At 41.7% G+C, this 13,019-nt stretch overlaps 1 protein-coding gene across 4 annotated transcripts in view; it reads right to left on the bottom strand.

The window, feature by feature from the left end:
- The window catches only part of FBXO11 (F-box protein 11), a 99,247-nt gene extending 86,966 nt beyond the window's left edge, over positions 1–12,281 (bottom strand). For 3 of the 4 annotated variants that reach the window (XM_054472052.2, XM_063649397.1, XM_063649398.1), the window contains exon 1: positions 11,439–11,668. In XM_054472052.2, the coding sequence (XP_054328027.1) occupies positions 11,439–11,667 (229 nt within the window). In that variant the 5' untranslated portion in view covers position 11,668. Of the gene's footprint in view, positions 1–11,438 lie in introns of all 4 variants that reach the window. The other variant, XM_054472058.2, reaches the window with a different exon arrangement.
- Between the last annotated feature and the right edge of the window lie 738 nt (positions 12,282–13,019).

Raw genomic sequence — 13,019 nt, 5'->3', positions numbered from 1 at the left:
AGAAGACAATGAAAATAAAACCAACAAGCTTACTTGCAATTAATACTAATTTCAAATTTTATTTAAACTCAGTTTCTTAACTTTAAGTTCCACAAGGGCAAGAACTACGTTTTTACGGTAATAACCTAACAAATTCAAATCTTGCTGATTTATACTGGCAACCCAAATGATACAGAATTTTAGAGCATCTCAGAAGTCATCTTATTCAAAAATCCTCTAATTTAAAGATAAGATTAAGAAACCACTCTGGAAAAAGGGAAGACATAAAAGTCACCCTGAAGCAGCTCAGGCTCCTTATCCCCAAACTTAGGGATAATGTTCAGTAAATGGCAACATTTACTGAATGTGGCTATGTGTTGAAAAAAGAAAATGGAAAGCAAGGGCAGTCTCCTCCACACTGCTTTTTGTGGATAAGAAAGATCAACTGTTAGCATCAATACTGGACTGGTTAAGTGCTGAAAGAGCAAATGTGAAATAATGAAATGTTCCTCCTTTGCTATCTAAGGCTACTATATCATTAATTTCAAGCAAGTAGTTCCTGATGAACAGAGCCCCATCTGTCATTCTCAGGGGATACCTGTATCATGAGGAATACAAGTTTATATGCCACTAGCACTTTAGTACAAGCTTTCACTTGAAGAACTTATCAAGGATGCCGGGCAGAGGCACTTTTTCACCTTCCTCCTATACACCAGGAACAGAAAGGTCCAGTCAAGGACCAGAAAAACATCTCTAAAAGCAAAATATGCCTCCATTTTTCTGTGAAAGTTTCACAATTTTAAAATAAGCTTATTGTAAGACAATAAAGGGTAGTCAAGAATACACAGAAAACTAGAAATGAAATAATTGTCCAAATAATAGCAAAATATTTTCATAAGAGTTAAAGAGATAAGCTTTAAAGGCGTAAGAAACAGGTTCCAAACTTAAGTGGAGAAACAAAATTACTTATCGCCACTTCAGCAGCAAAAGGAAGCAAGTTTTTGGAAGGAAGGCCCAGAATCACATATTAAAGTCCACAGTATTTTTTTAAATTCTTAAACACAAAAAAGATGTCTTCCTCTCCTCAAAGCAACCCAACCTACAATCTTTGAGGGGAAATCAAAGTGATATTAAGTTAGTGAATACACTTTCTGACTATTGGGAAAAAAGTTCCTTAGATTTTTAGACTGTATACTTGCAAAAACTTAAAATTAAAAGAACTATTAAATGTTTATGTGTCCAAAGTTTAAATGAATCAAATCTGTGGATAAAAAATTTTAGCACAAAAACAATGTTTACAATAACCCAACATATTTTAATAACAAATGTGGCTATCTGCAAAAAAATGAAAATGGAAAGGAACACAGCAGTCTCCTCCTCTGTTTTTTGTGGAAAAGGTTAAAACTGTAAGCCTCAAGACTGAACTGTTGATACCAAGAGACTCAAGAAAAACACCAATATTTAAAATAATTTCCAATTATTTTAGTAACATAATTATGAGATGCCATATTCACACACCTTAAAGCTGTTTTAGTTTCCATTTCTTGCAAAGTAAATGGAAATTTTGTCTTTGAGAAAGTATCAGCAATGATATATGCTGAGGTATAAAACTCATATGGAATTTGGCAAATGTGTAAGAATGCTCACATATGCAAAGAAAAAAATGCAGAAAAATAAAAAAAAAGGAATGCTCACAGTAGCACTACTTCTGACATCCAAACACAAAAACAATCCTATGTCCATCAACTGTAGAATGGATAAACTGTAGTATATTCATACAATGTAATATTAAACAGCAACAAGAATGAACAATGAAAAAACTAATGCTACAAGCAGCAATATGGATGAAGCTCACAACAAATATTAAGGGAGAATTCTGTCAGACACATAGGAGTACATACTGGGGGGTTACATTTACATCAAGTTAAAGAACAGGTACAAGTAATCCAAGCAATCAGAAAGATGGGGTTGGGAGCAGTGACTAGGAAGGCCCTTCAAGGGGGATACTTCTGGGATACTGGTAGTGCTTTATTCCTTGCTGTAGGTATTTTTGGTTACACAGATGTGTTTACTTCATGAAAAGTAATCAAGCTGTACACGATGATTTGTGCACTTATATATTTCAATTACAAGCTTAAAAGATTTATAGAAATTATTTCCACAGTTTAAATAACTATATAGTTTTTGTTGTTGTTGTTGTTTTTGAGACAGAATTTCATTCTTTCACCCAGGCTGGAGTGCAGTGGCACGATCTGGGCTCACTGCAACCTCCGCCTTCTGGTTTCAGGCGATTCTCCTGCCTCAGCCTCCCGAGTAGCTGGGATTAGAGGCACCTGCCACCATACCCAGCTAGCCAATTTCTGTATTTTTAGTAGAGACAGGGTTTCACCATGTTGGCCAAGCTGGTCTCGAACTCCTGACCTCATGATCCACCCGCCTCAGCCTCCCAAAGTGCAGGGATTGCAGGCATGAGCCACCATGCCCGGCCATAACTATATAGTTTTAAATGTACATAGCCCACTTATTTTTTAAAAACCATAGACTGTTTCTAATTCAAACAACTATTGCTAATGCAAATGATTCATACATACTCGACTTCTCTCCCTCACAATCCTCAACCCAAAATTAGTCTTTTGAGTATTTTTTAAAAAGTGAAACTTTAAGAGAAAAATTTAAAAGTCAGAAAAAGATCAGGAAAAGAAATAAACATGTAATGTTAAGTGATTCTTGCAGGAATCCTCTACTGTCCCCCTCCCCCAATACCTTATTTGCCTCTGAAGAATCACTCCTACCCGAAAGGTCTTTCTCCAAATTGTTTCTTTTCTTTCTTTTTTTTTTTTTTTTTTGAGACAAGGTCTTAAAACTCTGTCACCCAGGCTGGAGTGCAGTGGCTCGACCACAGTTCACTCTAGCCTTGACCTCCCTGGCTCAGATGATGATCTCACCTCAACCTCCTGAGTAGCTGGGACTACAGGCATGGGCCACCACCCCCCAGCTAATTTTGTATTTTCTGTAGAGACGCGGTTTCGCCATGTTGCCCAGGCTGGTCTCAAACTCCTGGGCTCAAGCGATCCACCCCACCCAGCCTCCCAAAAAGTGCTAGGATTACAGGCATGAGCCACTATGCCCAGCCCAATTGTTTCATTTCGCTTCCCTCTTTTACTTGGCCTAAAATACCAAAATTTGACAAGTTATCATAATCAATCTCTTAAAAATGCAGATGTCTTTCAGAGAATTAATGAAGATATCAGTCATTCATACATAAGTGTGAAGTAGTTTAGTGGCTACTTTTATGTATTGCTGACCTTATATGAAAAAAAGTGAGCGAGTCTATAATTTCCTTTACCATAAGAACACTTTGCTAAAAATACTAGCTTTCAAAATATAGTGCCTTACTCCAGCTTGTATTTCTTTCAACAAATCTTTGATCTTTCTTCTTTACTATGATAGAAGTCTGGAAAGACTCCTACTTTTCATTTGTTAAATTTTATTCACTTGTAATTCCCTTTAAAGCTTGTTTTTTTCTTTTTTCAAAAAGTTATGACCAATTATGTGGGAAGAAACAATAGTGACATACATACCAACGTTGTCCATCTCAAAATATAACAAGGGAATAAAAAATAGTTATATGCTCTTCCTCTTTCCCATCCCCTTTCCTCCTAAGTGTTAGAATCTCATAAAGCCACATGTTCCTATATACAGTATGTTAATATACTACGAATGCAAGACAGAAAAATCAATGCTTGGATATAAAAAAGAATTATTGTATCTAAACCCAAGTAGAGTTGGCAAATCAGCAAAGGCTAAACTGATTCAAGTCAGTTGGTTATACTACAGTAACAAAGACACCAATATCAAAGGTTAAACCCACATAGTGGCCAGTTAATTTCACACTAAAGAAAAACTTCTGGTCGGGTGAGGCGGCTCACGCCTGTAATCCCAGCATTTCGGGAGGCTGAGGCGGGCAGATCACTTTACATCATGAGTTTGAGACCAGCTTGGCCAACATGGGGAAACCCCGTCTCTACTAAAAATACAAAAATTAGCCAGGCATGGTGGTGTGCACCTACAATCCCAGCTACTCAGGAGGCTGAGGCAGGAGAATCGCTTGAACCCAGGAGGCAGAGGTTGCAGTGAGCCAAGATCACACCATTGCACTCCAGCCTGGGTGACAGAGTGAGACTGTGTCTCAAACCAAAAAAAAAAAAAAAAAAAAAAGGGGGAAAAGAAAAAAGAAAAATTTCCAACAAAGATTTTGCCACAATTCAACTCAACCATCTGGAAAAGGAGTGTTGTTCACTAGGGAAAAACAGTAAAAATGAGTTTATCACTATTATCAGAAAAATAACTAAAAGTACATATTCTTACTCCATTTCTAGCCTTCAAATAATTTCTAAGTACGAGAAAATACAAAAAAAAAGGATGAATGACACTCTTCTCTCATGAGATGTGAAAATATTCCTTAATGTTTCTTAAGGTTTAGTCACCACATGGAAGAAAACAATTTTCTCCCCTTTTTGAACATAGCCCCATGATCTTCATTTGTTAAAAAGAACAAAACATTTAACAACGGGGTTTTTAGAAAGTGGGAGAGCAAGCAATTAACATATTGAACTCACACTGGCTTTAACATGCTATCTTATTTGGGGTGTTTAAAAAATGTTTTAAATGCAATTAATGCATTCATTTTCAAAGGAAAATAAATATTTTTGATATCTGCCTTCAACTGAAATAAATCATGTAAAGGAAGTTAGTTGGTTTCATTTCTCTATTTTCTAAGGATTAAGTTTAAGCACATTTTTCATGCTAACCAAACATATATAAAAACTCCAAGCTACACATATAAGAAACACACCAAACCATAGTGAGAAAAGAATATTTAGTCCACAAACCAGTCAAAATTACCACTGAAGTCTAAAACTAGTTTAACGCACATTTTTCTCCTCCTGAAACAGTCCAGCCTATAACCATGAGCTAAAATCAGTTAATACCCTTTATTCATAACTTATGAGTAATTCAGGGGAAATCTACCCTTCTTTGTATAATGAATGCTTAATGATCTCATCAACACACTGGAAAAACATGCTGGTCAATCAGTACAGTCTCATCTTGAGACAAATCTACATGAGAGGTAAAATTATAATCAGATTACTTGAAAAATGTGAAACCAGGTAAGTCAACAATCAATAGCATCAGACTAGTGCAGCCATCTCCAATAGGACAGATGGAATAGGACAGGGGATAGATCTGCTTCAAGGGCCAGGTTATTGCATCCCCTGAAAGTTATACAGACATTCTGCCAAATGTATTTTGGTATCTTCCCTTGTTTATAGAAAGATTAGGTGATACAAATCAATTTTGAAATTTTTTTGCTACTTACTATGCATCTTCATTGTTGTATAGCTGAGCCTCTATTTCTTCATTTATTTTTAAAAAAAAGTAATAAAATCTCTTATAGAATTGGTATAAGGGGGCCAAGCACGGTGGCTCATGCCTGTAATCCCAGCACTTTGGGAGGCTGAGGCGGGCGGATCACGAGGTCAGGAGATCGAGACCATCCTGGCTAACATGGTGAAACCCGGTCTCTACTAAAAATACAAAAAATTAGCCGGGCGTGGTGGTGGGCACCTGTAGTCCCAGCTACTCGGGAGGCTGAGGCAGGAGAATGGTGTGAACCCGGGAGGCGGAGCTTGCAGTGAGCCGAGATCGCGCCACTGTACTCCAGCCTGGGTGACAGAGCAAGACTCCATCTCAAAAAAAAAAAAAAAAAAAAAAAAGAATTGGTATAAGCATTCAACAAATCAGTTTCTCTGAGGTTATAACAAGTCATACAGATTGAATTTTATCTCTTGGGTTTAATTTTATATACAGCTGATACAATCCCTTACTTTTTAAATTTAAAAGACCTATCATTTATGAAATATCTGTCATGTGCTAGGTACTTTACTATCTCTCATCCTTACAAATGTTCTATAAGGCAGGTGTGATTCCCACTTGAAAGATTACAAAGTAAGGCTCAGAGAGGTAACATGGCTCACCAAATGTTAAATAGCTAATCAGATGTGTAGTCAGGATTAGAATCCAGATCTAGCTAGCTTTAACTCTGAGCTCTTTACATCATACTGTTACACTCCTTACAGTGTATCTTCATAATTTTATTTTCACAGGGTAGCAACTGCAATTTGAATACTTTGCCAACAAAGTCACATACTGTAATTCTGTGGAAGATAAGAATTATTTCAAAGGTCTGATAAATCAGTGAATTGGAAGGTCTAAAACAGAGTAATACTTCAAAGGTAAGTGGTACAAGATAGAAACAAAATAAGAGTAACTTTAATATCAGGGATAAATAGGGGGACAATAAAAGACCTCATGTTGAAATAGCTCATTACTGTAAACTGGTTATTTTCAAAGTTAAAACAAACGGCAGGGGGCAGGGGGACTTGAGAAAATACTCAAACCAGGGGTTCTCACTAACAGATCAGGAACTACTTGTGGTTCCTGCCTTACCTAGTAGGTCTCCAAGCTGGCTGGCCTTCCTTTGGGTTTGTCAGAATTTCCAGTAAAGGGAGAAAAGCAGGATAAGAAGAGCTCTTAGGCCTCATCAGCAGAACTTTAACACTAATAGCAACACTACTCTGTTTCTATCCCTCAAGTAAGTTCCAAGCTTTGAGAAAATAGGCTCTTTTTACAGCTCCCATACTTCCTGCCCCCAAAAGGTTGAGTGGCACTGTCTCCTCTCATGGGATACATTTGGAAGGGTTAGCCACCAGATGACAGAGTAGTACCCCACAGTACTTACTTCCTAAAACAGGAAAAATCATGTTCCTTGTCCAGAACTCCTCTATTAAGACTGCAGAGGATCCATGAAGGTAAAATATCACATGCTAGAACAATGCCACAGAAAGTATAACTAGCATTCCTGATTAGAACAGCAAGGAGTGTCTCCTGGCTGCTGCATATTATAAATATATAGCTCATTCCTCATTCGTACAGTGTCGAGAAAAAAGTATATATATATACACACACACACACATACATATATACTTTTATATATATACATATATATGTGTATATATATATATATCTCCCCACCAGGAATATTTTATGTAATATTATACGTACTGAATGATTTCAATTTTTAAAAACCCTGTAATTCCATTGTCATAGGTAAGATTTTTATCCCACAAATATGGGATTAGAGAGACTAGGTTTTTATTCTACAAGATTAGTTCAGAGTAGAAATGAATAGCAAAATCTATTAATGCATTCATTAAATTTCTTGAACTATAAATATCACAATTAAATTTTCAGCACTTCAAAACAGTCCTGTGACTTTTCCAATAACTAGAAAAAAATTACATCTATTTTCAAAAAGTCGCATGTCAAGATTATTTCCAGAACCCAAATTCACCTTTTATTAAAAGGTAATAAATGAGAAACTAATAACAGTTATTAGATCCCAGGTAGAAGAATTTAGTAGCTGGAGGCAGGTGTACGAAGGGGACTTTTGAATTTTAAACTATGTGGAAATATTACCTATTCAAAGTAATTAATTTTATTTTATTTATTATATATTTTTTGAGATGGAGTCTCATTCTGCCACCCAGGCTGGAGTGCAGTGGTGCAATCTCAGTTCAAAGTAATTAATTTTAACAACTAAAAACTACTGATGAGAACACACAGCACTTTTGTAGACTTGTAAGCTTTCCCCATACTTTGTAATATCTAAAAAATATTACAAAATACATTCCTGCAGTAAAGACAATAAATTCATCAGAACAGGTTGCAAAAGCTAACTCCTTCTAGAATTTTAAAACAAAACAAATATCAAAAATCCAATCCCACACTACTGTTTCATTAAATCATGGACTATATTACCGAACTGTCACTGCGTAAAATACGATTTTTTTTTTTTGAGACAAGAGTCTTGCACTGTGTCACCTGGGCTGGAGTGCAATGGTGTGATCTCAGCTCACTGCAACCTCGCCTCCTGGGTTCAAGCGATTCTCCTGCCTCAGCCTCCTGAGTAGCTGGGATTACAGGCGTGAGCCGCCACGCCTGGCTCATTTTTGTATTTTTAGTTAAGACGAGGTTTCACTATGTTGGCCAGGCTGGTCTTGAACTCCTGACCTCGTGATCCGCCTGCCTCGACCTCCCAAAGTGCTGGGATTACAGGCGTGAGCCATCACTCTGGGCCTGTAAAATACAATTCTACTAGTACATGAAATCCCAATCTCAGGAATTTAAGAAATTAAAAAAGCTAATGATTAGGCTAGTATTTAGTCTTAGGATAGCTGACCATTTCAGCTAACGAGTGAACACAATATTCCATGAAATATCCAGACCAATATTTCCTTACGTGGGGTGTAAGAAATGCTCCCCCATGGAAACCTTTGAAAAATCCTCAAAGATTTTAATCTATAGGGTCTAGTTTCTCTCTTCTTCAAACACTGGCCATTACAGATAAGACAAAGTGTATATACACACACACACATAATGTATGTACAAACATATATATACATAAATATACCCACACACACACACACACACACACATATACATACACACGTGTGTACGTAAATATATTTGAAAGTGGTGTCAAGGAAGTTTTTATACCAATTAACCTGTGGGCAATGAAGCAGCTAAAGACCATTCTGACAGACTTTTTGCCTGAAAACGTATTATACTGTAACTATTTTATTACCACTAAAGAACCTAAAATGCATCTTTATATAAAACAAATGATTTTATATACAGTCTGAACTAGTTTGTCTCAAAACAGCGAGTCTCACTTTGATTCCCTATCTGGAAAGTTGTCTGATCCACTATTAAGTAACTCTATCCAAGATCCTAATGCAAATGTTACATATCCATTAAGAGTTAGTAAAAGGTAAAAAAACAAAAACAAAAACAAAAACACCACACATACATTCTTAGCTTTAGTTCTTTAATTATCCTGTAATAATTAAACCCAGCATATTCCTAAACTAGCAACAACAAAATCCCTCCTTTCTTTCCAAACTAGAAAATGACGCTTCGCGTGCTCCATAAAACTTTCGAAATAGAGTATTCTTAGCTAACTTCTGATCATTATATGAATTGGACATTTAAAAAAATTTAATTAAAATGTCAATTTTTCAAAGAATAACATATTTTTACATATGGCTGGCAACATCTTTATTATTTTAGTTTACGAATTCATCTTAATGTTTTATTCATTTTAAGGCCATTTATGTGCCCTCTTTAAGACTCATACTATTTTCCCTAAAGTTCTTTTCCCCTCTGTGCCAACACAGAATCTCCAGAACAGTTTCTACTAGCTGCAGAGAAGCAACAATTCTACAGTGAATTTCATTTACCATTTGGTTGGGTACATACTGAAATTTGGATTCATGAATATTGACAGTTTATGGACATCAATGAGAAGAAAACTGACACTCTGGCATGTGACTGCCGAGAACCAAGTCACTTTACTTCAAATAGAAATGAAAATAGACCTCAGTAGCTAATAATTTTGAACAAATGAATAAAAGTGTCTAAGACAAAATTACATCAACTAAGTTCGAAATTACACACAAATCTTGAAATGAAAAGTCAGAGTAAACATTTTAAAATACACAATAAGACTAAATTGTTTGCCTGACACGTTTTGATCCAATGCTAATATTATTAACCAATTACCACATCTTGAAAAAGCTTACTGTAGCAATAGAATCCTTAATATTAAATGCTAGAATTTCAATCGAGTGTCATTGTTTTCTCAAAAATATTTGTCAACTGTACTACATATAATGCCAATTCAGGAAGAAGACGAACATTATTTGAATGGAACATCAGAAGAACCCTGATACACATATGTGAAAGGAAATAATGAGACTACAGATTTTTAAAACTTACCCCCAAAATGGTAAATGTATCAAAGAAATAAAACACTTTTACCAATTATGTTGCACAAGATGTCCAACTGCCTTGAAACATCACATTCTTTCAAGCAACATATAGCAAACTGCTTTCTCTAAGACTACCTTTAACAGTGACTGGTGAAAGCCTTTTAAACTATTTTCCGATTAACATCTCCCTCCTTCATTTGTTAAATATTGTGATCAAGTACAACAATGAAACCGTTTTTAAGGAAATAATGTATAATTTAAAAAAACATTTAATCTCAATCCCTTTAATCAATGGAGGTGTGACAACCAACGCATGTAAAATTAACCTTAATCTGCCAACTAAAACACGCAAAATGTCTCCTAACAATTCTCCTCCTCCTTAAAACAACAACAGTACACATAAATACGGTTCTGACCTCCACCACTACTGCGAACAGCTAATTAATAAAGAGAATGGTTATGTTTGGAGACCAAGGTGCTACACCCCCATCTCATAAACCTCCCAAAATAACCACATCATCCAAGTAGAACTGAACATTATTTTTGCTAAAGCAGGATTTCAACCCCGGGGAGCCTCAGCCCTTAGACAATGGTGGTTACCAGACAGTGCTGCACAGTTGGGTCCAAATGACACATTTCACTAGGCCTTGGACACAACACACACACGCGCGCGCGCGCGCGCACACACACACACACACACACACACACACACACACAATATCCCAAGGGGCCAGTTCCAAGGAAGGGGCGTTCAAACCCCACTAGGAGACGGAGAGTAGCACCGCGGCATGGGGGGTCGCTAGAGGAGGACAGCCGAGGGGGTGTCGATAGAGCGGAAGGGTAACTGCACTGCACACGAGGGAGGGGGCTGGAAATGGCCGATGGATTCTATATTTATTTATTTAAAGGTCTTGATTTAACGGGTCCTTCCCAGGGGTTCTGTAACTAAAGACAAACTGCGCAGCAAACATTGTGGGGTTGGGAGAGGAGTCGCTGCTCCCCCTACCCCGTGACCAGGGACGGGGGGGCGGGGGAAACAAGTTCTCCTGCCAACACCACAGACCACCCCGATTCCCCTCTCCCGCTCCTCCCCAGGAAGGGGTAGGCTAACACAGAAAAAAGGGGGAAAACAAGTTCCCCAGCCAACCCCACCACCCGATCGCTCCCAGTCGCTCCCCCCACCTACCACTAGAAAGAGGCAGACTAAACCATGGAAGGCGGCAGAAAAGGGAGAAATCACGCCGCTCGCCTTCCCCCCAGCCACCAACAGACGCCCGCGGGGTCTGTGAGCGAGCCGAGAAGCCAAAGGGATGGGCGGGGGTGGAGGGTGCCGAGCCCCCGAAACCAAACAAAGCGCGGCCTGAGTGAGAGCCCAGGCGAGAAGGGAAGCCGCGGCTTTTCCTGCCGGCCGGGCCCGGCCCGGGCTGACACTGCGGCACCGGGGGACCCGCCTCCGCTCAGCTTGGGTCTCCCACCCCCAGGGCGCGCAGGCCGCCCCCGCCCGCCCCGGCCTCCCTTCCCGCGGTGCCCCGGCCGGCGGGCTGCTGGGAGGGAGCGCGGCCTTACCCCGCTCGCCGACGTTGTTCCGCTCCTGAGGCAGCGGCGGAGGCGGCGGTGGCGGCGGCGGAGGCTGCTGTTGCTGCTGCTGCGGCGGCGGCGGAGGCTGCTGCTGGGGCGGCTGCTGCTGGGGCGGCTGCGGCGGCGGCTGCTGCGGGGGCTGCTGCTGCTGTTGCTGCACCGGGCGCGGCCGCGACACTCGCCTGGGTCTCCGGTTGGCGGCTCGGACGGAGTTCATTTGCCGGGCTGAGGTGGCGGCGTTGGCGGAGGGACACACACACGCACACGCACAGCGAGCTTCGGGGCAGGAGAAGGGGGTGGGGAGAGTGGGAGAGGGGGGAGGAGGGAGAGGGGGCGAGGGGAAGGGGAGACGCTGAGGGCGGAGGGGGCGAGCGGGACCCCGAGTCCGGAGAAAGGCCCAGGTAGACAGACGGAGACCGAGCGAGGCCGGCCGGGCGGGCCTGACGCACGGGGAAGGCCGAGGCCGCCGGGCGGGGCGGCCGCGAGGGACGAAGGCAGAAAGACGGGCAGAGAGAGAGAAAGAAAGAAAGGGCGTCCGCCGCTTGGGGATCCCGAGGCGAAGCGCGGCGGCGGCGGCGGCTGAGGAGACAGATCCCGGTCCCGCCGACTCGCGAGCGGCGTCTCCGGCAGCGGGGGGAGTGGGCGGGCGGGTGAGGAAGGGAGAAAAAGAGAGGGAGAGAAGGGAGGGAGGGAGCAGGGGGCGCCCGGCTCTTTTTTTTCCCTCTTCCTCCCCCCCACACCCCCTGAAAGAGATTTCTGTGAGGAATTTTTCTCTCTTTCTTCGGCCTCTTCTCTCTCCTCCCCCCCTTCTCTCCTCGGCGAAGGGGAAATGAGTGTGAAGGGAGGAGATAGGGGGAAAAAGAGGCGTCGTCGTTCCTCCTCCTTAAAGGAACCTTTCCTCCTCCTCCTCGTCAGCCCTGTCGCCGCTGCTTCTGCTGCTGCTCCGTGGCAGGAGGAGCCATTGACACCGCCGGAGCCTCCACTCGCCCAGTCGGTCCCTCCCCGCCGCGGGGCTGGCCGGGGGCGCGGGGGAGGGCCGCGGGGCGGCGGGGGGAGGGGTGAATGGGCGGGGAAAGGAGGGGCGGGGATTCCTCCAGGCGGCCAATCTAAGGCGCCCATACAACCTTCCGGCCAATGGGGCCTCCGCTCTTATCGCGAAGTCCTTTCAACGCCCTGTTTCCTCTCTCGGGTTTCCTCCCTCCCCCGCCTAGGAGGGGGAAAGAGGAAAGGGGGAGTGTGGCGGGGCGGGTGATAATGGGGAGGTATCAGGGCAAATAATAGAGCAGGGGGTGGGCGAAGAGAGCGCCAGTGCGTAGCGACGATTCTGGGAGAGGAGGTGCTCGGAGGAAAGGGCGGGGGTTGCTGATGTAATGGGGAGAAGTGATTAATCCTTCGGTTCGCCGTTTCAGCTTCCCCCTCTACCCCAACCTTCACCCGATTTTTTTGAGCTGAAAAAAAAGTGGAACGAGGGAGCCAATCTTTGGTAACTCGGGTTTTCTGTGGTAGGTGGGTTCGAAATCTGAGCTGTAGGGAGCGCTAGAGATTTCGTGCCCTTTAGCCAAGCTGAGG

The sequence above is a fragment of the Pongo pygmaeus genome, chromosome 12 (assembly GCF_028885625.2).
Source record: "Pongo pygmaeus isolate AG05252 chromosome 12, NHGRI_mPonPyg2-v2.0_pri, whole genome shotgun sequence".
NCBI classification, from domain to species: Eukaryota; Metazoa; Chordata; class Mammalia; order Primates; family Hominidae; genus Pongo; species Pongo pygmaeus.
The sequence above is the reverse complement of the archived record's forward strand: the minus strand, read 5'-3'. Positions and strand labels throughout refer to the sequence as shown.